General features: G+C 43.4%; 1 protein-coding gene across 5 annotated transcripts in view; it reads left to right on the forward strand.

Moving 5' to 3' along the window:
- LOC118375194 (mitogen-activated protein kinase kinase kinase kinase 4-like) overlaps positions 1-27285 on the forward strand; it is a 61348-nt gene that overhangs the window by 13545 nt on the left and 20518 nt on the right. For 4 of the 5 annotated variants that reach the window (XM_052507102.1, XM_052507108.1, XM_052507113.1 and 1 more), the window contains exons 4-21: positions 2393-2518; positions 2850-2960; positions 3449-3539; positions 3677-3807; positions 5084-5138; positions 6222-6300; positions 6972-7144; positions 8425-8497; positions 8937-9144; positions 9659-9790; positions 13487-13552; positions 16118-16309; positions 16600-16779; positions 17595-17726; positions 21022-21089; positions 22336-22415; positions 23749-23843; positions 26127-26239. In XM_052507102.1, coding sequence (XP_052363062.1) covers positions 2393-2518; positions 2850-2960; positions 3449-3539; positions 3677-3807; positions 5084-5138; positions 6222-6300; positions 6972-7144; positions 8425-8497; positions 8937-9144; positions 9659-9790; positions 13487-13552; positions 16118-16309; positions 16600-16779; positions 17595-17726; positions 21022-21089; positions 22336-22415; positions 23749-23843; positions 26127-26239 — 2105 coding nt within the window. The remainder of the gene's footprint in view (positions 1-2392; positions 2519-2849; positions 2961-3448; positions 3540-3676; positions 3808-5083; positions 5139-6221; positions 6301-6971; positions 7145-8424; positions 8498-8936; positions 9145-9658; positions 9791-13486; positions 13553-16117; positions 16310-16599; positions 16780-17594; positions 17727-21021; positions 21090-22335; positions 22416-23748; positions 23844-26126; positions 26240-27285) is intronic. The other variant, XM_052507117.1, reaches the window with a different exon arrangement.

Consider the following 27285-nt stretch of genomic DNA (forward strand, 5'->3'; position numbering starts at 1 on the left):
CGGCCGTGGGACTGCCACTCTGCCGAGTCGAAGGGGCAAGGAGGGGTTTCACACTCAGATCAGTTTACCTTCAAAGACGGTGTTTTATTTAAGAAATGCAAATGAGGCCCGGTTAACACGGCGCACCAAAGGTTATTATATCCTGAGCTGTCAATCAGCAGGTGAGAACACTGGGAGCCATGTTTGTTCAGGGAAAGTTTAATCATCTTGTTCCCCTCAGGGCAATAAAGCTACCTGGTGATGAGACTATGTACAGTATAGAAACTGATTGATTTGGCCCTCCTGGCCCGCTACAAATACAAAGAGGAGCGTTATTACAATAGCGCAATGTGTACATGGCCAAAGATTTAATTAAATCCGTTTTTTTTTTGTGTGGCTTTGAGGTATATTTTAAACTAAGATCTGACTTTTGGGACCTGAGGAAGGATCAACAGTATCAGTCTCTGCAGTGCAATCTGAAATTCTGTATAGAGTGACTGAAGTTCAACACACCGCACGAAGAACAACTTATTATTTTACTCAACAGAGAATATAAGACACAGTTAATCAATACAGCACAGTTTCAAATGTATCATCATAAAAACATAGCATTAAAACTGATATTAAGTTCTCCAATATCTGTGTTTTGATCTAGACTTGCTTTTTATTAGATCAGCCATGAATTGCTGGCTGAAACTAAAGGTGTTGTATTGGCCTAATACGTAAAGAATGTCTGAGGTGCCGAGATGAGTTTAAAAGGCCCAGCTCATTGTATTGAACCCCAGAGAGTAAAAGCAGAGGAGATAACGCCACAGGCTCTCGGACAATAATCTCTCTTCTCAGCACACAAATGCCTTTGCCCTTTTCCTGTCCATCTTGTATTGTCTATCTGCCCAGGGCGATAATAGCAGGACATTTCCTGTAAAACTGAATGGCCCCTCACTGAAGGCCCAGGGCCCAGGCTTCCTACTCTCTGCTTCAACACATCCCTCCCGACAGTCACATAACTAAATCCCCCCCCATACCCTACCCTCACCCTCGCTCCCCTTCCCTTGCTCCCCCTTCATTAGCCCCTACTCCACAGGCTGCCTGGCCCCAGACCTAGGGCCCAGCCGCGGCCCGGTCACTTGCCTCGACCCCTCTTGGGGATTGAGACATTGTCCTGTACAGAAGGCAGCTGTGCCGGGTCCTTTCCGAGCAGGAATGTCCTCTCTTCTTCCTGGTTTGATTTAAAGGGAAAGGAAGGTTCAGTGAAGGCATGTGGTTGTCTCCCTTTCCAGGACAGAAAGGTACCATTCTTTAAGAGAGGTCACTCAGCTGTATGAAGGGTCAAATGCCTATCTTGAATGGAACGGCTGTTTCTCTCGGGGTCAGGAGACAGGAGCAGGGAGGCTGTTGGTAAGGCGAGAATAGAGAGAAAAACTGCCCGGTGTCCCCATTTAAACCTGTTATGCTGCTACCGTTTCGGGAAAAGGTCATTTCCCACTCATATTATTATATAGTAGGCTATTTTGGGTGTGTATTTGTTGTTAAATATGTGAATTGGCAGAAAACAACACTTTTATTATCCTGTTATTATTTTTGGGAGCTCAGTATCGTTATTAAACCACACAACCTATCATCACCTGTAAATCAAATCAAAGTCTAATTGGTCATATGCACAAGATACACTCACTGTAAACAAATCTTTTACGTTTTTTTTGGAATGAACTAGTCTACAGTAGATGTACATATTTTGACCAAATCAAAGCACATTAGGCTGAATTTCTAAGATATGTTCTGGGCAGTAGCTAAGGGATGTTGTGGTTTTCCTGTCAGGAAAGACAGTGTCACGTTACAGTCCATTGACTATAGGCCTACTACAGTATGAAAAACCCAGGGAATAGAAACGCAATGCATAAGTGTGTCATGCTTTTCCAAGGCTTCACACAGAAACAAATCCCCTTCAGGCCCCTCTGACACACACTACTGCTTCTTAAAGAGAAGCTGTCTGTTTCTATCTCCACTCCAAAGACGTACTCTGCTACATGAGCCCTCCCTTAGCCTTAGTGAGGGTCTATCAGTAGAGTGTATGGGAAGAAGCAAATCAACATATCCTTAGTGCCCCATGCAATGTAAATATGAATGCTGAAATGGACTCCCAAGCCCACATGCCATAATTGTTAGAGACTGAGCCAGTGATGAAATGATCACTGCTGTCACCAGTATGGCGGTCCCAGCACATATCCACCATCTCTGTTTAACTTGAATGTTGGCTTAAAAGTCAACTGTAACTGTTGTGTGCTTGGGCAGCTAGAGAAGCAGGGTTTTCACTCACTGCGTTTTGGGTTGACTGCATGAAGTCCTGCTGTTTTCCGTTGTCAAGTTTGATATTTAAAAAAAAAAAAATGTAATATCCTTTTTTTGTTTGCAGGAAGAAGAAGAGGAAATAAAGTTAGAGATTAATATGTTGAAGACATATTCCCATCATAGGAATATAGCTACATACTATGGTGCCTTTGTGAAGAAGAGTCCTGCAGGTCAGGATGACCAGCTCTGGGTGAGTGGCTGCTTTCCATCTCTGTTGATTTCTCCTCATTTCAATCATCTCATCTCAATTACCATGAACCCGTCCTCCCCAATTAAGGTGCCACCAACCTCCTGTGGTATGCAGAACATGGTTCCAGAATGCATAACAAGGGCCAGGAGTTTTTCCTGGCACCGTGACCTGACCAGGGAAACCTCAGAGCCCTTTAACTCATCTAAAGTCCAAGTTGTATCTGGATGTGCGTGTGTTTTAGGCCTCGCAGTTGAAGTAACAGGGTTCTGCTGGTGGTCTGGCATCTGTCTGAGTCATTTCCTCTGTGTCTGTGTGTGCCCTTGCTGTGTAGCTGGTGATGGAGTACTGTGGGGCGGGCTCAGTCACTGACCTAGTGAAGAAGACTAAAGGGAACTGCCTGAAAGAAGACTGGATCGCCTACATCTGCAGGGAGGTCCTCAGAGTGAGTACTGCTGCTGGAGATAAGCCATTTAAATAGGACTCTCCACAAACCCCTGGGGAGATGTAAAGGTCCTGAGAATCATTTCAGAGAGCTCTTCTCATCCTATATCGGCCATATTGTAGTGGGTGCGTTATTGCATTGGACATGGAGCTTTTGCTTATAAACCTATGGTAGAACGGTAATGGAGGGTTAGACGATGGCTCGCAGGGGCAGATAGCTGCGAAGCACGGTGAAGTCATTATCTTAAATAAAATAAACTTCCTGTGTTTATTTTTAACTCCTTTGAAGCAGTGTATGATTTCTGTGCCTGTTCTGTTGGACAGCGCCCAAGCCTCTCTCTCTCTCTCTCTCTCTCTCTCTCTCTCTCTCTCCACCACGAGAGAGAGAGAGAGAGAGAGAGAGAGAGAGAGAGAGAGAGAGAGAGAGAGATCATGTGATGTGCATGCGTGTGTCGTGTCCTGATATTGTGTTTGTGTGTGTCAACACAGGGCCTGTCTCACCTCCACTCACACCACGTCATTCACAGAGACATCAAAGGCCAGAACGTGCTGCTGACTGAGAACGCAGAGGTCAAGCTGGGTAAGGACTAGGAGACAGGGTCAAAGTTCAACTCACAACCCACACAGCCACAGTGTCACTGTCACTTCAGTATTTGCTTGCTCTCCCCTTGTAGGTGTGGTTTAATCTGTTTGAACACTGTGTCTTGTCTTTGCCAGTTGACTTTGGGGTGAGTGCTCAGCTGGACAGGACGATAGGGAAGAGGAACACCTTTATTGGGACTCCGTACTGGATGGCCCCTGAAGTCATTGCTTGTGACGAGAACCCAGACTCTACTTATGACTACAGGGTAAGAGGCCGCCATCTCTACTAGAAATGGTGTGTGTGTGTGTGTGTGTGTGTGTGTGTGTGTGTGTGTGTGTGTGTGTGTGTGTGTGTGTGTGTGTGTGTGTGTGTGTGTGTGTGTGTGTGTGTGTGTGTGTGTGTGTGTGTGTGTGTGTGTGTGTGTGTGTGTGTGTGTGTGTGTGCGTGTGTGTGCGCGCATGTGTGTGTGTTAGAGTTCTCATTCTGAGGCCGAACCCGACGAGGCCGACAGCACAAATTCTGTGAATTGATTCTGGCCAGGCGGGTTTTGGTCTTACCGTGCTGTTTTGAGAAAAGAAACGTGGTGCCTGTCTGAGCATCTTTTAGCCTAATACGACATATGTGACCATGATTCAACTTTTTTTCTGATGATTGAAATGTTTCAAATTGGGATACGAATAGACTCGAGTGCACTCGGGAGAATGATGATCCACAAGAATACGACAGGCAGTACATCTCAGTATCAGGAGAAGCCCATATTCCTACAGCATCTGTTAATGCCGGTACATCCTAACAACATGCACCCTATGACTGCCCTGCTAATGTGCCTTGCTGGACCTTGTAAACTATCGAATGTAGACCCATAACAGACACAAATATTTTCCTAATCAAACATGCATTTAAAACAGGGCTTTTGAGCCCATTATTCAAAATGGATGTTTGGCAGAAAATCTACTTTTTTAAATGTATTGTTTAATTATTCAAGGCTCCCTTTGTTATTTAATTGAAAGAAATGCTTGATTGTATTTCAAGGCATGAATGACTTGTATGCTGTGTAATGACATAAATTAATTAATGATTGATTGATTATATTGAAGTAGGCTAAGTTACGTTATAACAACTAAAAAAGGATGCGATTTCACAGCTTGGTGGTGGATAGATTACATAAGGCTACTTACTACGTGAGTAAATAATACATTAGATTTAGGCTACATTATTGCATTCTAAGTGTTTCTGATCAGTGATTATTAGACAAGTCATAGGCTTGGGAGTAGGACAGGCTACTACGCGACTGAAGAGAAAAATCCACTTGATAAACTACATAACATAACAAAATCTGCTTATCAGCTAATATATGAGCTAACTGAAATAAAGATGGCCATGAGCACTTAACTTAACTACTATTTTCCCAGCCTAATTGTGGCCAAATATCCAAATGTGATTCAGTGAAAACAAAAATCTGACATTGATTGATTTGTCAAGATGAGTCCCCACGCTTGTCTGTTGAGTGGATCTGACTGGATGACTCTCCTCCTCTATAGAGTGACCTGTGGTCGCTGGGAATCACAGCTCTGGAGATGGCTGAAGGAGCACCACGTAAGTGTCACCTTCTCCCTCCCCTCCTGTCCATACACATTGCAGTCTCGTCAAGGAATCTTCGCTTTCTCCTACACATCTTAGAATTTGGAGGCCATGACTAATATGCTCTACTGTAATTATAAAGTTTATTTTCTTTTAAAGGAATACTTCATGATTTTGGCAATGAAGTCAAAATATCAACTTCCCTAGAAGAGATGAACTCGTGGATACAATTTGTATGTCTGCGTGTAGTTTGAAGGAAGTTGCCACCTAGCGTTTGCGCAATTGCTAACTAGCGTTAGCGCAATTTTGGATGTCTATGGTTAGCATTGGCTCGAGAAACTACCTCTAACTTCCTTTATACTGGATGCGGAAAGATACAAATGGTATCCTTGAGTTCATCTGACTCTCGGGAAGTAGATAAAGGGCTTCATTGCCAAAATCCTGAAGTATCCCTTTAAGCATATCCTATGTTATTATGCTGTATTTTTACTCTTGCGAAATTCTAGTTTTGAGTTTTGTTGGATTAACTCACTGTATGTTTTCGTTCTCTCTCTGTGAGTGACTTCACAGAGTTGTCAGATATTGCAGCCCATATTACCAGTCAAGGACTGAATCCAAGTGTCATTGAAAGTGATTGGGCTCACAATGATGTGTCGGAGGTCAGACAGTTCTCTCGCATTTTGAAATTGAAAATCCTTGAGTCAAAAAACAGAGAAACAAATGAAATAAACTCATGACTGTTTGGTGTCTGTTAAGCCTAGTGTTGCACCATGACCGAGAGGGAGTTCACAATCACTGAATGAAAAACAAACAGTGTTGTAGTAGGACTGTGTAGTAAACACACACAACAAGCAGGCCAAGGGCAACAGGACAGGACTTTAGCCTAACATTGACAACATTGTGGAACACTTCTTCCATCCCCTGCCATGTGATTAGGCCACAATGGAGCCTCTCATAACCTCGATCCCCTGTCTGTCTGTGTGAGTTCTAAATGGCACCCTATTGCCTACATTAGTGCACTACTTTTGACCAAGGCCTCGGGGGTGCCATTGGGGACGCAACCATAGTTTCTCTGTCTGTGTCTGTCTCTGTTCCCAGCCCTGTGTGACATGCATCCCATGAGAGCCCTGTTCCTCATTCCTCGCAACCCGCCCCCCAAGCTCAAATCAAAGAAATGGTAAGAAAGACAGCTCAGCCTCTCTCGCTTAGCGACACCACGCCCACAGAGCCTCAGCAACACAGCAGGAATGTTTTCCCCAGAGTGGCCAAAACTCATACAGCCTTGCTTCGCCTTCCTTTTCCCTTACACACAGCCTTTTCTCTTTCTTAGCTCGCTCCGATAACATTACTGCCAACAGAACTGCCACAATACAATGTCCCTTATTCACCCCTTATCTTACTGTTTTTTTGTGTACTGTAGCATTAGTTCAGGCTGAGCACATATTGTTTATTGTCACGTTCTTGGGTGTAATTTTAGCATCAGAGTGTGAGATGACAATCCCCACAGTAACAGGTTGACTGCATGCAATGCTCTAAAATAAGGCCTTTTATATCCAATGGGAAGGGAAAGTGGATAAGCTTTTGTCTTCCTGTTCACAGCCTTGCTTTTTTACCTTTCGTAATGCATGAAGCCTTGTGTTTGAACCCATGGAGTTCGATAATTCAATATTAATTCATACCAGCAGCTGCATGGCATATATTGAGAATTAATTGAGGCTGTGTCTGAAAAGGCACCCTATTCCCTATAGCCCATGAGGATCTGGCCAAATGTAGTGCACTACATAGGGGTTAGGGTGCCATCTCGGACACAGCCTGAGCCTGTAAGTTGTGACCCTCTGTCCTCTCCAGGTCCAAAAAGTTCCTGACCTTTGTGGAGAGCTGTCTGGCAAAAAACTACCTCCACCGTCCCGCCACAGAAACCCTCCTGAGACACTCATTCATCAAAGACCTGCCCAATGAACGGCAGGTCCGCATCATGCTCAAAGACCACCTGGACAGAACCAGGAAGAAGAGAGACAAAGGTGAGGCCATGTTGTCATAATGGAATATCAGAGATGACCTAGTTTCACTCAACAACTGAGTCTGGCAGTCAAGGCTATAATTAATAGCATGATTGAGTGCTGTATGATACCTTGCGCTGCCAATGACCATGGGGCAACTTTTTGACCTTTTTGGTCACACTGGCAGCGACAGTGAAAGTGGCAGTAGAAAGGTGTTTTGATTCTCAATCTTGTCTCCCAGTTCTCTGTTTACCCTTGTGTTTAATGTCTCTAGGCCTAGGGAGAGGCTACTGTATGACTGTCATTAATGAAAGGTTCTAATGAAGGGTTCCATTATCCACTGGTAATGTGGTGGGATTTGGGTTTAGAGGCAGCAGCGGTACTGCTCCTTGTCAGCCCTCTCACAGTGAGACTGCACACTCGTGTCATGTGAGAGGAATGCGCCTCGGAGGAAGCCGTGTTTAATCATCTCCTAGACTGCACCACACCCCCAGCGGCCTCCCTCGCTCCGTCTTCCTCCCGAACGCCACATAATGACATCGTCTCCCTGCCTGCCTGCGCCCTCCGAGCCTCCAGGCTTCGCCCCGATACCAAAACAGCAGTTTCCTCGACCCTGTGCCGTTGGTTTGTTGGTTGGCGTTCTGCTTAACTGGTCAGATGGACAGAGAGATGACCCTTTAGAGAGGAGCCAAGCCTGTAGTGAGACCATGTGAGACGCTGATAGCGGCAGCTCCTAACGCAGCAGATACACTCAGTCATTACCCTGTTTTCATAACCTACTAGAGTTTGACTAGGAATTAGAAACGTTCTCTGAGGCCAGCATCTCTCTCTCTCTCTCTCTCTCTCTCTCTCTCTCTCTCTCTCTCTCTCTCTCTCTCTCTCTCTCTCTCTCTCTCTATGTAATTCACAATCTCTCATGAGGCTTCAGAAGGAAGAATGAGCCTTACTTAATATGTAGAAGTATTTAGTCAATTATGACAAGCGTTTTGGAATGCAAATCCTATTGAAGAAAAGGAAGTAAGAGAGACAGTTCACGACGAGTTTTAGTTCCATGTGGGTTAACTGCAGGAGACACCTGGAGGGGAGACATTAGGTTGGTTTACTGATGCTTGAAACCCTCCCTGCTCAGATCATGAGAGAGGAGGAACTGACTAACTGTGGGAACAGTACAGCATGTGTGAAAGTGTTGTACAGTTTAGAACCCTTTCCTTGTTTCCTCAGTATGTAGAGTCATGTGCATGATGGTATCATTGGGATTACATGCATCCCTCATGTCTGAAATAGTCACATGTTGTCCACAGAGGGCCCGGAGTATGAGTACAGCGGCAGTGAGGACGAGGAGGAGGAGATGAATGACGAGGAAGGTGAACCCAGGTATGATGACACAGCGTTTACACTGTCTGCAACGAAGGTCAGACTCTAGGTCTGACGTCACGTCTACATCCATCCAACAGCCAGCTGACCCTGTCTGTGACTAGTCCTCACTTTACTGGTTATGTAATAGCTAATGCAGGCCTTGACCCTGAGAACTGTCATAGAGGATATTCATCTGAGAGTGCACAGTGTGTGAATGCATGGGCGTGTCCATGAAGACATTAGGGTGTCACCAGATGCTCGCTCCTGCTTGTGCTCCCTTAGCTTGACACAGAGCGTCATATGGCGGTGACTATAAAAAATATATTTGTGTGTGCATGTGCATGCAAGTGTTCCTTCCTGTGTGTAACTCTACTCCTAGCCACATAACCATGTGCCTCCTCACTCCTGCCCGTCACTCACTATGTGCCTTGCTATCATATCTGTCCTGTATCCATAGCTCCATAGTGAACCTGCCGGGGGAGTCCACTCTAAGGAGAGAGTTCCTGCGTCTGCAGCAGGAGAACAAGAGCCGGTCAGAAGCCCAGCGACAGCAGCAGGTCCTCCAGCAGCAGCTCCAGGACCAGGAGAGGTACAAACAGCAGCTGCTGGCCGAGAGGCAGAAGAGGATCCAACAGCAGAAAGAGCAGCGCAGGAGGCTGGAGGATGTGAGAGACACTCTTTAGTTGAAACACTCCGCTCCTCTCTGCAGCCCTCTCGAGCAGAGCAGCAGAGCCAAACACCTGCTGCCCAGCCAGCAAATGAGCTTGACTGGCTAGAGACTGACGGGCTCTCTCTTTTTCTCTCTCCCTCCTGTTGTTTGTTTGGCTCAAATGAGAAGGACTCTTTTGTGTTGAACAAACCAAAGAATTGTGTTATAGAACAATATAGAGTATTATACTGGGGTTTCCAAATACGGAGGGATTGCTTTCGGGAGTGATGCTTTTGTGTGGTTTGCTTTGCACAAAAGACGACTGACGTGATACTGTATGTCGTATTAGGTCTGCATACAGAGCTATGGTGTGTTCTGTAGCGTTTTTGTTGATGTACAGTACAGATGGATGGAGAATGATGTCATGTGCCGTGTTGGACTGTGATGTCGCATTGAGAATTGGGAGAGAAAATATATTCTGTTGAATGAGGTAATACCAAGTTTAATGACGCTGTGGTGTTGTGTTACAGCAACAAAGGAGGCAGCTGCAGGATTCTGGGTTCCAATGGCCAGAGCTACAGGAAATGCTATGGAGGGAGGAGACTGAAGCTAATGACAGAGGTCTATTCAATGAGAGGAGCAAGAGAAGGGACAAGAAACAGGTAGCTGGCAAATTTGACCCCCCCCATAAAAAACACATTTTTTTTAAAGTAGTAGACCACCTGCCCTACCCACTCAATTCTCATCCGCTCGTATTGCTCCATGTGATAGGCAGACAACCAAACAAGTATGTGCTGATTTGATGGTCTTTTGTGCCCGATCCCTAGGGAGGATTATAAATATTTATTTTCTTGTGTAATAACACTGTACTTTACAAGCTTTACAAGCTGTAAGTTCCTGAAGTTCAAATAGCATTGTCATGGGCCAATATGATCTAGATTCTAGTCTCGGTAGACATTTTTGGTCCATACATAATGTGTGTCGGAAGTCTGTTAACCTGCTTTGTGCATCATAACACATAACACTGTGGTTTTCACTGGGACGGGACCCACTTTGTTTTGTCAGTAACGTGCTCTGAAAAATGCATTGTGACAAGGTCAATGCATATTTAATCCAGGTGCAGGTTAACATTTTATACGTGTTCCCCCACAAAAACTGCTTTATATGCATTTGATATGAAGGGTGTTGACGCAGCACTTTCACTTGTGTCAGGTTTCAGTCCATTGGTGATTAAATCCACCAAGGTAGCATTTAACTCCACTGATGAAGTTAGAAACACTCTATGGAAGATCTGAAAGAAATTGCCCGCGGGACCATCCTGAAAGAAAATAATTAAACATCTCTTACTTTTTTCTGCTGTATTGACATTTCCCGTGATTAGAAGTTGGAGCTGGGCTGAGCGCCATGGCGAGAAGTCAGTGACAATTACAGCATCCTATAGCCGAGGTAAAGGGCTGTCGTGTCGTTCTGAGGACTTTAATAAGACGTTTTAATTTGAACATTAATCGGTTGATTAATCTCTGAGTTACACACAGGAAGGAACCACACCTGCCTACCTGACTGCAGTACGGGACAGTAGATGCCATGTCAGTCTGTTCGGGTCTATTATAGTCATGTTCAGTGGGATCATTAAGGTGTGCGGTGGTTTTGAGTCTGTTCAATGTGCCATTAGCTGAGCAATAGCCCACAAATCATTCTCTGGGATGTATACAGTATGGGTGCGTTCCAAATGGCCCCCTATTCCCATCCGAAATCGACGTGGCCGCAGTGGACAGGGTCAAGAGCTTTTAGTTCCTCGGTGTCCACATCATGGTCCTCTCGCACCAGCACAGTCATGAAGAAAGCAACACAGAGCCTCTTCTCCCTCGGGAGGCATGGCCCCTCAGATCCTTAGGAACTTTTACAGCTGCTCCATCGACAGCAACCTGACTGGTTGTATCATTGTCTGGTATGGAAATTGCACCGCCCACGACCGGAAGGCCCTACAAAGAGTGGTGCGGACGGCCCAGTGCATCGCTGGGGGTGAACGTCCCAGGACCTACATGCCAGGCGGTGAAAGGCCCGAAGAATTGCCAGACTCCAGTCGCCCGAGATAAGGAATGTTCTCCGTGGCAGGCGGTACTGGTGCATCAATGCTCAGACCAACAGACTCCTTAACAAATTCTATTCCCTGGCCATAAGACTGTTCAATTGCTAACAACTACTGCTCCCCCTCACACCTATGCTGCTGTTCTTTGAGTGTTGATTGCCATTACCATCTATCTATTTATCCTGCTACTGGTCACTATTACTCCTGTTTACATGTACTGTATATATTACCACTAGTATATTACCATAAGTAATAATACCATTCACTTTTCAGCCCTGTTTACGTGTATGTATGCCTAGCACGCCTACACTGTCACTCTTGCACACACACTCGCTCACTCTCACACACTAACACCCACACAGTTACACTTACATACACACACTCACCACTATGCACACACCCACCCACCACTTATGTTTCTGCAATACTGTTTACTATTATGATTAATACTGCTACCAGTCACTTTTCATGTACATTCTGTATCTACCTTGAAAACTCCAGTATCCCTGCTCATTGTAAATGTGGTATTGGCACTGATCCTGTATATAGCTTCCTCTCCTATTTCTTATTTGTTGTGGGGTTTGTTTTATTATACAGTGCATTCGGAAAGTATTCAGACCCCTTGACTTTTTCCACATTTCTTTACTTCACAGCCTAATTCTAAAATGGATTAAATACAATTTTGTCCTCATCATTCTTCACACAATACTCCATAATGACAAAACGAAAACAGTTTTTTTGACATTTTTGCAAATGTATTCAAAATCAAAAACAGAAATAATTTATTGAGAGGACTGGGACGAAAATAGCCTAAGATTTGTTTTTTGAAGATCGTCCAAGTGTTTCTTGCACAGAGATTTCGAGATCCTCTGTCCATCTTTCATCACTCAAACTCTCCTGCCGGATTTATCTATAGTTATGCACATGCGCAAACAGGATTTATTTACAACTATAAACTGGGTGGTTTGAACCCTGAATGCTATCAGACCATGTAACATGGGTATGACAAAAAATGACTAATTACGTTGGTAATAGCAATAAGGCACCTCAGGGGTTTGTGGTATATGGCCAATACACCACGGCTAAGGGCTGTGTCTTAAGAACAGCCCTTATCTGTGGTATATTAGCTATATACCACTTCTCCTCAGGCCTTATTGCTTAATCATAGCAGTCAAAACAAGTTAAATAGATATCCATTGATGGAAAATTATCAGGTGTGTTCAATAAGGGCTAAATATATTTTCTCTTGCAACTTATTCTTAAGCTCGCAATAATTATTATTTTGATGGAAAAACACATTTTGCTTCTTAGTTTACGTCATTACAAATTACGTCGATATTCCTTCTTAATTCGCTTGATAACGTTATAGAAAAAGGGTTTATTGGATAAATGTGGCAACTCCGCTCTTGCTGCGGAAAAAAATGTAGTCGCTAGTTTTCAGGCCTAGGGGACGGGTTTTGAGAGATCATTGGTATCGAAATTTAAGCGAGACCTGGCAACCCTGTGTGCATGACAATAAAACTTGGAACAATGAACAATATAAACACATGCATGGAGCATGTCAAGATACACACACATAGGCTGAATCCTAAATGGCACCCTATTCCCTATATAGTGTACTACTTTTGACCACCTCTGATCAGAAGTAGTACAATATATAGGGAACAGGGTGCCATTTGGGATGCAACCTTTGTATGTATCTTGACATGCTCCATGCATGTGTTTCTCTTGGTAAGAGTGATGTAGAAGGCAGCTCTAATGAGTTTAGACAGAATCCTAGAGAGTGGCCCGGCTACCAATTAATTACAGATGGTCAGTAGGGCTGATTACCTGGCTGTGCTGCTCTCTCTCCTCCTGTCTGCCTATCTCAGCTGTAGCTTACATGGATTTCCGCCGTCTCATCCTCAAGCATCCTCAAGCGCATCTGGAGATGCAATGTGTACCATTTAACATCTATTGACTAGAACATGTTTTTTAACCCATTCTGTGTTAACCCAGGGGGGAAGAACTCGCTGCACGCTTTTGATTCAGCCATTCACTCTTTCAGGGTCATTTAGAGTTATGTGGACTAATTTTCATGGTTAAATATTTCAAATAGGGGGGTTAAGAGCCTTATGCAAGCTAGCTAGACACTGAATATTTTAGGTTTTTCACTGGGATTCAGTCATTGGATTTCCTAAGTCAGAAACCTTGGACGTTATCAAAAAAAGACATATCTCTCTCTCTCTCTCTCTCTCTCTCTCTCTCTCTCTCTCTCGTTGAATTGTAGCTGGAGGATTGTGGCACACAGAGGAGTGATGTCGGAGGAAGACCTGCAGGTCCTTTAAATGAACAGGTAATATCTGCCTTCTGTTTTTTTGTCACTCAACCTGCAGAGAACGAAATGCATCAAACCGTGCCATGAAATCACTCCAATCTTTATGAAAGACATGGGTGGTTATTGAATTCAAATGTTTTGGTATGAATGTTGTGTCTTGGTCTATGGGAAATATTATGACTGGTTCTGCATGAAACAGCACAGAATGTGAGAACACCGGTGTGTCAAGAGCAAGTTTGTTGCTGTCAATGAAGGAGTAGAGAAAATAGAATGGTGGAAAATTCCATGTTTAGACTACCATGGCAGATTTCAAGGTCAAGACCTTGTTGCTTTCTCAGTGTATCTGTACCACAGGTCCTGTTAAATTTACATTTACATTTACATTTAAGTCATTTAGCAGACGCTCTTATCCAGAGCGACTTACAAATTGGTGCATTCACCTTATGACATCCAGTAGAATAGTCACTTTACAATAGTGCATCTAAATCTTAAAGGGGGGGTGAGAAGGATTACTTATCCTATCCTAGGTATTCCTTAAAGAGGTGGGGTTTCAGGTGTCTCCGGAAGGTGGTGATTGACTCCGCTGTCCTGGCGTCGTGAGGGAGTTTGTTCCACCATTGGGGGCCAGAGCAGCGAACAGTTTTGACTGGGCTGAGCGGGAACTGTACTTCCTCAGTGGTAGGGAGGCGAGCAGGCCAGAGGTGGATGAACGCAGTGCCCTTGTTTGGGTGTAGGGCCTGATCAGAGCCTGGAGGTACTGAGGTGCCGTTCCCCTCACAGCTCCGTAGGCAAGCACCATGGTCTTGTAGCAGATGCGAGCTTCAACTGGAAGCCAGTGGAGAGAGCGGAGGAGCGGGGTGACGTGAGAGAACTTGGGAAGGTTGAACACCAGACGGGCTGCGGCGTTCTGGATGAGTTGTAGGGGTTTAATGGCACAGGCAGGGAGCCCAGCCAACAGCGAGTTGCAGTAGTCCAGACGGGAGATGACAAGTGCCTGGATAAGGACCTGCGCCGGAAATAAGGAGGTCTCCGGAAATGGTCTGGAGAAGAGAGGAGGGGATAGGGTCAAGCGGGCAGGTTAAATTATGCTATCCCAGACTTAGCATGGGTAGCTAAAGGCCACATTCTCTTAAGGTCTGTTTCCCTAACTTCTAATGATGATAGATGCTAGGCTAACTGGAAACACAGTCAATCCTGCGTACTCAAAGGCAACATAAAGACTATGTACTGTAATGTACTGTAGAAGAAAACACTTAAGAACTCTGAACGGCTCTGTTTGACTTTTAATCCGCAAGGAGCCTTGTACTAAAAGGCGTCATTTGCTTTTAAAAGGCATCGACTTAAAGTTGCATCTGAAGTAATTCACAGGAGGAATCCTATTTAGGCGTGACGGATTGTAACTGCTTGATATGTGGATGCAAGTGCAACCCCCTACCGCGATGTAAAGAAAAATATGTTTGAAAAGGAATGCTTAGGCTTACAACAAGAAAATGGAAAAAAATTGCCCATGCTACCGATAACTATATTGGTCCGGTAATACAGGACTAGTAAAGGCCCAGTGCACCACTTTTGTGGGATTTTTAATATATATTTATTTTTTTATTCCAATTTTTCAGGGGGTGGTACTGCACCCATACTTCTCGTGGCTATGGTAGGGAGAATAAAACAATGCATTCTCAAACACAGCCTATGTGTTCATCACTTGCGTATGGAATCCTGTCTCCTCATTTCCTTGAGAAGGCCACTGCTGTGCCGAACAGCCAGAACCCTATTAGATTATTTATGTATCTCGATTCACAATATCCTTATTGTGAACATTAGTCTTGATCCCCGTGATATAATTCCATGGCTTGTGTTTAGTCTTTAAATAGCATACAGTGCTTGGAGAAAAAGGCTCTCCTTGCGTTTGTCAACGCTGGTAAAAGAGAGAGTAAATGCCAAATAACATAAAGGGGCTTTTTGTTTCTCATTTAATCTGATTTAGCAAATAGCATGAAATTATGGTGAACTCATCATAAATCATAGATGACAAACATCCAAGCTTATATGGGATTACAGGTGTGGAATTGATTTAGCTCAACTTCTCTTTCTCTCTATGCAGTCTTCATGTCAGTGTGACCTTGTAATCACTTCATTGAATCTGAAGTGAAAAAGCATGACATACAGTTAACAGTGGGAGAAATGTCCTTGGTGGTTTACTATAATAAGAAATTCAGTTGATACTGTATTTATGTGCTTCTTGCGGGTATGTGTGTTTGGGGCGAGGGCTCTATGTGAGTGTATGTGTGTGTGCTTTTCATGTGTGCTGATCATAAAGCCTGGGAGTGCCCCTCCTGAAACAATACCTCCTCCAGTTCTGACGTCTGGAGAGAGTTTAGCCTCGTTCCAGTTTCAGTTTCAATGAGAGGCTCCTACTGGGCCTGGATCTGCTAGCTACAGTAGAGGCTCTATTGAAAGCAGCTGTTTCCAGGCTGCAGCATTGGCCACAAGGCCTTGTCATCTATCTGTCTTGGGGCAGTACTGCAGGCACGGGATGAGGCTGCTGAATGCCAGTGTCCTGTGTTTGTCTCTGTCGTTGTGTAGAGGAGGACCGAGCCTCCACCTCTACTGCCTCATCCTCAGCAGCAGCAGCAGGGTAAAAAGTTCCACCGCACGCTGCCCAAAGACCAAACGCAGCTGCTTTCGCTTCAGCACGACCACAGGCACAAACAGAGGGAGCCCCAGAAGGCTGCTAGTGCCACGCCTAACTGCCCTGCAAATAGCCAGTGCAAAGCGGTAAAGTCCCCCTTGTCCCACTCCCCCCGTCTCCCCGAGCACCCCCTCACTATCTGCTGCCTCACTCTCTCTCTCTCTTTCTCACCGCCTTGTCTGTATCACTATTTGTCTAGTGTTGTGTTTGTTTGCGTTTGTGCATTAGTGTGCCAGATAGCTATTAGTCGCTCAAAGAGAGATTGGAAGTATGTTTTGGATTATTAGTTATAATTCATAATCCAGTATGCTATAATATAGTCTTGACTACAGTGTCCAGGGGCCTGGTTCTGACTGTTCTTGTCCATGTTGCTCAGATGGAGATGGATAGGGGGAAGACATCTGACAGCTATCAGGTCAACCTGAACAGAGTGTTGGCTGGGCTGCCCCTTCCCGTACACCCCCTTCCTCTCCCCATAAACATCCATACCAGACTGAGCTCCGGGAGCAGCTCCAGCCCCTGTACCCCTGCCATGCAGAGGGCCGCCATACAACAGGTACAGTAGCCCACTCCCCATCCCCTGCCCAAATAACCGTACCCTTCCTAAAACCACCAATCTATTCAATCAGTCAACATCTTTATTTGCCCCAGTTTGGAAAATCATTACGCGGCTAGGCATTCACAATATGCAATATGGTGTACTTACCTCATACATTGTAAGTACTGATGACGTTAACACCACGTGACAATGACACATAGTTAAAACAGCTGCCTGTTTCAAAGTAAAGGGTTAACTTAGCAAACAAGTCAGAGAATAGGTATTGCATCTCTATATTAGTAACTGCAAACGTTAGATAAAAAAATCTCTGTAAATGTCACGCTTTCAATTTATTAGAAGTTATGACAAGCATTTTGCAAGACCCTATTGACTATTCAAACGGGTGTCAAGGCTTCAACATATATTTTGATCATTTCAACATTTTGAAAACCCACGCTTTGTCCTCTCACAGTTTTTGTCAGCTCTTCTGTTGGGAAGGTATTAGTCAAGGATCTATACATATCCTATGCCATCTTGTGCTTTGTGGTTGATAACTTAGTTGTCCTTCCTCTTGCTTTATCCAGAACCCGAAAACAATTACTTCCTTTTTTTCCATCTTGTTTGTCCTACAGTACTCAGAGTCTCTGTCTCAAATAGTACCCTATTCCCTTTATATTGCATCCATAGGGCACTGGTCAAAAGTAAAGCACTATAGAGAATAGGGTGCCACTTGGAACGCGACCAATGTGTCACTAAATAAAGTAATCTAACCCAGAGCCGTATGAATATATAAAAATATAGCTGGCCTGATCTAAACTAAGTGTCCATTTCAGAATGCCAATCTTCACTCCAGTCGAGACATCCCTCACAGCAGCTCTATGTCTGACATGGCCACCACTCCCATGTCTCCTATGCTTGACGATGTCTTCTGGGACTTCCAAAGCTCCATGGAGTGCCCACCAAAGGTCTGTCCATCTATCAGTGTGGTGACATGTGTGTATATGTTGTGGTGTGTACACACACATGTTGTATGCAGAGGTCCAGTCAAAAGCGTTTTCTTTATTTTTTCTATTTTCTACATTGTAGAATAATAGTGAAGACCTCAAAATATGAAATAACACATATGGATTCCAAACAACATAGTAACCAAAAAAGTGTTAAACAAATCAAAATATATTTTAGATTTTAGATTCTTTAAAGTAGCCACCCTTTGCCTTGATGACAGCTTTTCACACTCTTGGCATTCTCTCAACCAGCTTCACCTGGAATGCTTTTCCAACAGTCTTGAAGGAGTTCCCACATATGCTGAGCAAATGTTGGCTGCTCTTCCTTCACTCTGCGGGCCAACTCATCCCAAACCATCTCAATTGGGTTGAGGTCGGGTGATTGTGGAGGCCAGGTCATCTGATGCAGCACTCCATCATTCTCTTTCTTGGTCAAATAGCCTTTACACAGCCTGGAGGTGTGTTGGGTTATTTTCCTGTTGAAAAACAAATGATAGTCCCACAAAGCGCAAACGAGATGGGATCGTGTATCGCTGCAGAATGCTGTGGTAGTCATGCTGGTTAAGTGTGCCTTAAAATCTAAATAAATCACAGACAGTGTCAACAGCAAATAACCCCCACAGCATCACACCTACATGCTTCTTGGTGGGAACCACACATGCGGAGATCATCCGATCACCTGCTCTGCGTCTCACAAAGACATGGTGGTTGGAACCAAAAAAAATTGGATTCATCAGACCAAAGGACAGATTTCCACCGGTCTAATGTCCATTGCTTGTGTTTGTTGGCCCAAGCCTCTTCTTATTATTGGTGTCCTTTAGTAGTGGTTTCTTTGCAGGAATTAGACCATGAAGGCCTGATTCACGCAGGCTCCTCTGAACAGTTGATATTGAGATGTGTCTGTTACTTGAACTCTGTGCAGCATTTATTTGGGCTGCAATTTCTAAGGATGGTAATTCTAATGAACTTATCCTCTGCAGCAGAGGTAACTCTTTCTTTCCTGTGGCGGTCCTCTTGAGAGCCAGTTTCATTATAGCGCTTGATGGTTTTTGCAACTGAAATTTACTGAAATTTTCCATATTGACTGACCTTCATGTCTTAAAGTAATGATGGACTGTCGTTTCTCTTTGTTTCTCTTTGCTTATTTGAGCTGTTCTTGCCATAATATGGATTAGGTATTTTACCTACTTGCGTTGTCACGTCACAACGCAACTGATTGGCTCAAACGCATTAAGAAGGAGAGAAATTCCACAAATGAACTTTTAACAAGGCACACCTGTTAATTGAAATGCTGTCACATCATTCCTAATAATGATGGTCGGACCAAGGCGCAGCGTACGTAGAGTTCCACATAATTTTAATGAACAAAGTGAGACTTAAGCAAATACAAAACAAATAAAGAATAAATGAACCGTGAAGACAATGCAGTGCTAACAGGCAACTAAACATAAACAATATCCCATAACCCACAGGTGGAAAAAAATCTACTTAAGCATGATCCCCAATTTGAGACAACGATAACCAGCTGCCTCTAATTGGGAATCATACAAATCACCAACATAGAAAATCAAACCTAGAACCCCACTTCGAAAATATAAACTAGAACAAAAAAAACCTAGTCACGCCCTGACCTACTCTACCGTAGAAAATACAGGTTTTCTATGGTCAGGATGTGACAAATGCATTCCAGGTGACTACCTCATGAAGCTGTTTGAGAGAACGCCAAGTGTGTGCAAAGCTGTCATCGAGGCAAAGGGTGGCTACTTTGAAGAATCTCAAATATGAAATCTATTTTGATTAGTTTAACACTTTTTGGTTACTACATGATTCCATATGTGTTATTTGATAGTTTTGATATCTTCACTATTATCTTCACTATTATTCTGCAATGTAGAAAATAATACAAATAAAGAAAATCTCTTGAATGAGTATGTGTGTCCCAACTTTTGACTGGTACTGTATGTGTGGTGAATGTTTCTGTATGTGTGTGTGTGTGTGTGTGTGTGTGTGTGTGTGTGTGTGTGTGTGTGTGTGTGTGTGTGTGTGTGTGTGTGTGTGTGTGTGTGTGTGTGTGTGTGTGTGTGTGTGTGTGTGTGTGTGTGTGTGTGTGTGTGTGTGTGCCTGGTGAGACTATAACCCCATGTGCGTGTGATAGTATCTCTTAGGTGGTTCTGCTGTTGTTGTTTTTGTGATTATGTTGATCATGCAAGCTTAGAGGAAGTGGAATGTTCAGCACGAGTTTGGCAGTGCCCTCAGGCTTCCTATGGCACCCCTGACTTACAGCAAACACATTTGATGATGTGATGCACATTCTGTGTTTCCAATAACAAACTCTCACAACATTTCTCTAGTTCAGGTATGGGTAACTTTAATGGGGTTGGGGACCACAACAAATCTGAACTCGTCATGAGGGACTACAGCGGCTCGCGGGTCTGCGTATCCACCTCCATACCCTCACATGCAGTCAGAGCCGGCTTTAGCATTTTGGGAGCCCCAAGCAAAATTTTGTTGGGGGTCCCACGCCACCTTGAAACAAACAAAAAAAAGTGCAACCCCCCTATTGACAGCGGAGAGAAAACATTGACATTTTACACATTGATGTTTTAAAGTGAATTTCCTACAGAAGGTACTGTAGGTCCGCGGGTCGCCAGTTGCCCTTCCTTGCTCTGGGTCCTCTAATCAACATAGATTTGTATCCTTAGCATATGGAGTTGATGGGCTTTAATTGCTTACAAGTTCTCTTGTTGCATTCATATCACAGGAAAATAAAAGAAACACTTATGAAACCCAGAGCTGCAAGTAAAGCCCTGTTGAAGGAGTGTCAGTAGTCAGATGCGTATTTTCAGAATGACTTCCTCTTTCAGGGGGTGCAGTCTTCCTTTCCTCTTATGTGATGACGTGACACATGAGAGCAAGGTGAAAAGGTTGACAGCTGCAGGGGACCACGTTGAGAAATTTAAGCGTTAGTCACATGAACACAAGGCCTGTGTGCCTGCTTGACATATGTTTATTCTCGTGAGTTTGACTGAAGTTGTAATTCTTAGAATGTAGCAGCTATATTGTAATTAAATATCAACTTACTATAGAAGGTGATTACAGTCCAGGTTGCCTCATTTGGATCAGTTCCACATACTATATTGTTTCTGCAGTCCTTACATAGTATGCAGTGGTTTGTAATGTCCTAATATGCAGCATCCTTTGTTGAAGGCAGTCAGGCATATAATGTGTCCTCACATGTCAAAATGATATTTTGAAGGTTCCGGAGCGTACAACATCGAAATTCTATTGTAAAGAGCTGATGAGTCATCGCCGGACTTCATCAAGGTATGTTTTTCACCACCAACATCACACATCATTCAGGGTAGCCTAGTGGTTAGAGCGTTGGACTAGTAACCGGAAGGTTGCAAGTTCAACTCCCTGAGCTGGCAAGGTACAAATCTGTCGTTCTGACCCTGAATAGGCAGTTAACCCACTGTAATTGAAAATAATAATTTGTTCTTAACTGACTTTTCTAGTTAAATAACGTTTTTTTTAAAAACAGTCACAGGGTGGATGATCCATAGATCAGCTTTGACAGGCCCCATGTGCTTAGGAGATCACTTCCACTGGCACTCTATGGACATTTGATATCTCTTGTGTGTGCCTGATCCTTGTCACCTCTCTCCCTCTCCTGGTTGCTCTTTTCTTGTGGCAACAGGTCACAAATCTTGCTGCTGTGATGGCACACTGTTATATTTACCCTGATAGATATTATGTCAAATTATTTGTGGGTCTGTGTAATCTGAGGGAAATGTGTCTCTAATATGGTCATACATTTGGCAGGAGGTTAGGAAGTGCAGCTCAGTTTCCACCTAATTTTGTGTGCACATAGCCTGTCTTCTCTTGAAAGCCAGGTCTGCCTACGGCGGCCTCTCAATAGCAAGGCTATCCGCACTGAGTCTGTACATGGTCAAAGCTTTCAGGTATTCTGCTACTGTGTACTCACTGTTTAGGGCCAAATAGAATTCTAGTTTGCTCAGTTTTTTTGTTCTTTCCAATGTGTTGGTTGTGTTATATTGTGCTGCTGTCCTGGGGCTCTGTGGGGTCTGTTTGTGAACAGCGCCTCAGACCAACTTGTTTAGGTGACTCTTCTCCAGATTAATCTCTCCATAGGTGTTGGCTTTGTTATGGAATGTTTGGGAATCGCTTCCTTTTAGGTGGTTGGAGAATGTAACGTCTCTGTTCTGGATTTTGATAATTAGCGGGTATCGGCCTAATTATGCTCTGCATGCATTATTTGGTGTTTTGCATTGTACACTGAGGATATTTTTGCAGAATTCTGCATGCAGAGTCTCAATTTGGTGTTTGTCCCATTTTTATGAATGATTTGTTGGTGAGCGGACCCCAGACCTCACAACCATAAAGGGCAATGATTCAAGTATTTTTAGCCAGATCCTAATTGTTATGTTGAATTTTATGTTCCTTTTGATGGCGTAGAAGGCCCTTATTGCCTTGTCTCTCAGATCGTTCACAGCTTTGTAGAAGTTACCTGTGGCACTGATTCCTATCCCTCTCCCTCTCTGTTGTCCAGTGGGGGCCCTCAGTCTCCTGTGGAGAAGGGTGGGAAATCCATGTCATCTCACGGAAGCTCCAGCAACAGCTCCCAGTCAGGTCTGTGTCCCTGTGTCCTCCACAATTACTCACTTGCTTCACCTCTCCCTCTCCCTCTCTCTCTCTCTCTCTCTCTCTCTCTCTCTCTCTCTCTCTCTCTCTCTCTCTCTCTCCCTCTCCCTCTCTCTCTCTCCCTCTCCCTCTCCCTCTCTCTCTCTCTCTCTCTCTCTCTCTCTCTCTCTCTCTCTCTCCCTCTCTCTCTCTCTCTCTCCCTCTCTCTCTCTCTCTCTCTCTCTCTCTCTCTCTCTCTCTCCCTCTCCCTCTCTCTCTCTCTCTCTCTCTCTCCCTCTCTCTCTCTCTCTCTCTCCCTCTCCCTCTCTCTCTCTCTCTCTCTCTCTCGCTCTCTCTAAACCACTCACTACTCAGAGATGGGTCCCTTTCAACACATCGATTCATAGTAGATCCATCAGCTGCATAGTGTTACTACATGGTGAACTACAGCCTGTGAGAAAGCATTGGGTGTTTACAAATCAGACTATAACCACAATACACAGGAAATTTCTCACTGGAACCTAAACATCCTGTCAGAGTTGTTCCCCCCATGAGTTGAAAGTGTTTGAAAGTGAAACTCTGAACCATGCACCGTGCCACCGCTTCACTGTTTGGCTTTGAAACAGAAAAATAGTTGAACGTTTTACCTAGTTTCTTGTCTTTAGGAAAGACCTAAAAGGTGTCTAACACTTTCTGTGTAGTGGTAGCATTGGCCTGTGCTCTGTCTGTTGAGTAGTGCAGTGTGTTTTGGGGTGTGTGGGAGTGTATGAGGGCGTGTGGGTGAGTAACAGGGCCTGTGGTAGAATGGGTGTGGGGAAAACCAGTACAATTAATGGTTAGACAGACTCTCAAAATAAATGCCTTTTGGATGGCGAAAGAAAGAATGAAAGAAAGAAATATGTTCAAATATCCCTTCTTACCAGTAATCGTCAGTTTTAAGAAAGCAGTTCAGGAGCCTCCCGCACAATATAGTAAATAAATGTCTTTGTTTAAATGTAAAAGGATTTCATATACTGTACATGAAGAGGGAGCAATAGCTCAAATAGAGTAGTAATAATGATACATTTTGATAGTGCTTTTCCAAGTCCTTTACAAGGGCTTTACATTTTAGCATTCAGGAAGTAAGCCAGAAGAAAAACAAGGAATCCCATACAATGTATCCTCATGCCCTAGTCCTTATCTAGACTTGTTCATCATACTAGCAGAGCATACATCGTTTGAGGAAAGATCACATAATGAGCCACCAAAGCTATCTGGAGTATCTGTATGGCTCTGGTAATATTTATAGAGAATGGACAACATAATGAAACGTGAGATAGAGATTTTCCTTTGACTCTTTCAGGTTACTTCAAGCTGGAGAGCCCTATGCTGCAGAGCCGTCTTCAACAGTACAAGAAGTCTCAGGAGACTTCTCAAGCAGCCCTGCTGCAGCAACGGGTGTGTACAGTATCTATTGGGGTTGGGGTATGTTACGATAGCATCGTCTATCGACGATGACTGACAGCCATCATCGATGGTTTAGCCTATTTGAACTTGACTGGCGCCGCGCAGTAAAGAACGGGGTCGGACAGCGCACAGCAGGACTGCACACGAGTGACATTCTGAGTAATTTGCCTATTCCTATTTGCTCCAGCAATACATTTATTATATACAGAACACAAGAGAGGAAAGTAGGCTAGACAGAGTGGAGAGAGAACTCCACCCATATTGTTTCTCTCTCTCTCATTTCGGATGCATGGGACCTTATAGCCTAAACCTATTTTCTTTATAACGGACACTACTTAACTATCTTATGTCGAGTTGTAGAATTTTTGGGCTATACTCTCTTCTCTCGCCATACGATATTAAAACTACTTTGGGCAAGACTAGCCTACACTTTCATTGTTTTATGCATGCATGGCTTTCTCCCGATCAAACAATGAATGAATCTTATGGACTTCCATCTCATAAATGTATTTGAATAGCCTAAAAACTTAATGTAGCCAGGGGACTAATAATGAGAGAGAACAATCTGTATTAATAGTCCATAGAAAAATCAAGTTTAAGCTTATTAAGAAATAAATGACCTGTGCGGGCCCGGAAAAATCCCCCCCGTGCGAGCATAGCCGCCGGAAGCAGTTTGGGGGTTCTGCAAATTATTATTATTATTTTATTTTATTTTTTAAAACTTTTTTTCAGGTGGTGCAGCAGCACCCTACATGGCTATGCATACAAGGTTGAAAACACAATTGTCAATAAACTATCCTCCTACTTGGCCTATTATAAGTTAAAGTTATGAACAGTAGCCTATTTCCAAATATTTGAATAGCCTAAGAAAGAATTGACCTAAAGTTGCCACTTTCAAAAATAACAGGAATAAAAGTCTGAATCTATAGGCTTAGGCATATGCTATTCTCAGTCACAACTTTATGAGAGATAGAACAACCCATAGGCCTTTTAAGAAAGGAGGATGATGCAAATAAAGCAATTATTAACCCGTTCTGAAGACGGCCTCTATCCAGCCCATGATTTATAACCTAACTCACTAAGGTATAGACTGTCACTCCATCGTGTGCACCCCACACACACCTACCTGACCATGCTGAAGCTCCATCAGAAATCCCAAAAATATATATATTTGCCTCCACGAGATGATCTTTCATGAAGTTGTAGCATGCAAGTTTGTTTTAATTAACTTTTTCAATAAAATGTTTTTTTGGGGTTGGCCAATAGGGGCCGATACCATCATATATCACAATGTTTTACTAGAACATCATCAAGATAGGACAAAGCTTGACATCGCCCAACCCTAGTATCTATATATAATAAAAATGTAATTTAGTAGACGCATTTTTTTCCCAAAGTGAGAGTCATGCGTGCACACATATTCACGGACCAACTAAGCCACAGAGGACGGCATCTGTTGCTATCCCAGCATCTAGAACACTATTTTACATCCGTTACTTTACTCGTTCACCCACGTTAGATGTATAATGTCGTTTTCAGCCATGATTATCAGAACTCTTCCAGTGGGTCATGTTGTTCTTTTCTTTATTGGCTCCAGTTGCGCCGTGGTTGTGGAAAAGATCTGCATTTTGTAAACACATGAAAACTTGGTCACCAAGTCTCAAGGCAATCGTGTTGGTCTCGCCTCGGTATTCGTCAGATGTTCGGTTACTGTTGTTTGTGACCGTCTGTTAAAACAATCAAAGGTAAGAGACTGATGAATCCGATTACCTCTGGATTTGAATTAGGAGAATCTATCTGACCGTCTAACATCTGCGTTTGCTCTTATCGAAACAAAGAATGCTGGAACTCCTCCTCGTCGACTCATCTATATAAATAGCCTCATCTAAATAGTGTATCATCCCTGCTTATCCGTTCTAGACCAAATAGTGCATCTTATGACTGGGCCTATTGATTTGATGTCAGAGGTATGCCATTCCGAGAAGTAATGCCAGTTAAGATTCCGGTCATTCCGACGGGACCAGAGACGGGACCAGAGGACAAGGCAGCAGATGGGAACCCCGTTCTGTCCCGTCTCTGATTCCCTCCAGAGGACACACAGTGTCCTTGTGTTTTATTCAATAGCATTCAGCCGTTTGTCATCTTCTTGTGACAATTATTCCTATATTCAATTAGCATTAGCAGTCCTGTATTATTATCATAAACGTGTCTGTCTCATGAATCCTGATGTCCGGTGTTCTATCTCTTGTGTTATTCCCTGTGTTTCTGTCTCAGGGTTCCGGCCACTTATCTGGGGTCAAGTCCAATCTCAGTCCGTTTGTCAAGGCAACAGAGTACTCCTCTTCCAGTGATGAAGTCGGGAGTAGTGACGATGAGGAGACAACCAGGTGGGTTCACATAGGGCTGTGGCGGTCATGACATTTTGTCAGCCGGTAACTGTCATGCACATAAGTGCCGGTTTTACGGTAATTGACAGTTAATTAACATCTCCATCTCCATGATTAGTAGAAACAATAACAAAGCCTATTCCCCCGTCCTGATTTCAAGCCACTGATGAGGACATTTGGAACATCTACATTTTAAAAAGTAAAAAAAATCTATTTAATATAGCCTACACCATCACAATATTTATTTTAGGCCGGTCTAAAGAAACATTACGATATGAAGAAATAGTAGCCTATTTCAGAAGAACAGAATAGCTTCTGAGTTGTCCTCATGTTAGGCCCTGATCTGGCTGTGCCATACACTAGTTCATTTGCAGACAAGATTTTCTTATACTTCCAGTGGCATTATTTTATGTTATTTAATAGAAAGAAGAATACAATTGAACATAGCTGAATAAAATAGAAAGGATATTTTTCCTAAACGATTTCCGTGAGAGTGCGCAGACATGCACAATTAACAAAGTGATCAAATGAAATGCTTAATTTTAGAGTTATTTATACAACTTTAGTTGTGATTACAAACCTTAGGCTATAACCTTTGATTTCTAATACATTCTAAGGCTGCATGATGCGACTAATGATGATTTGAAAAAGGTTGCATGAAAGGCATGTGCTTTGCTCTGTTTTTTTGGGAGGCTGCACACACTTCATCTGTCTCTCATTCACAATTCGACAAGCACTTGATAATATTCTCACCCATCAGACTATTCTCTATTTAATCTATCACATATACTAAATAATATGTGTGTAAAATTAGTTTGGATTCTGAACGGGCTGTTATCAGAACAGGGGCAGGGGAAAAAACATGTCACCGTATGTACTTAAATAGCAAATGGAGGATGCTTTTCCCCCAGTACATGCCAGCCAGGTAAGCTACTCCGGTTGTAAAGCGAAGCAATGTGCTTAATATTAGGAAAGTTGAGAAATAAATACAGTAGGCCTAGCCTATAGAAAGCTGATGGGATCCTCCTCTTTTTAATTAAGGCCAT

This window comes from Oncorhynchus keta, chromosome 4 (genome assembly GCF_023373465.1).
Source record: "Oncorhynchus keta strain PuntledgeMale-10-30-2019 chromosome 4, Oket_V2, whole genome shotgun sequence".
Classification (NCBI taxonomy): Eukaryota; Metazoa; Chordata; class Actinopteri; order Salmoniformes; family Salmonidae; genus Oncorhynchus; species Oncorhynchus keta.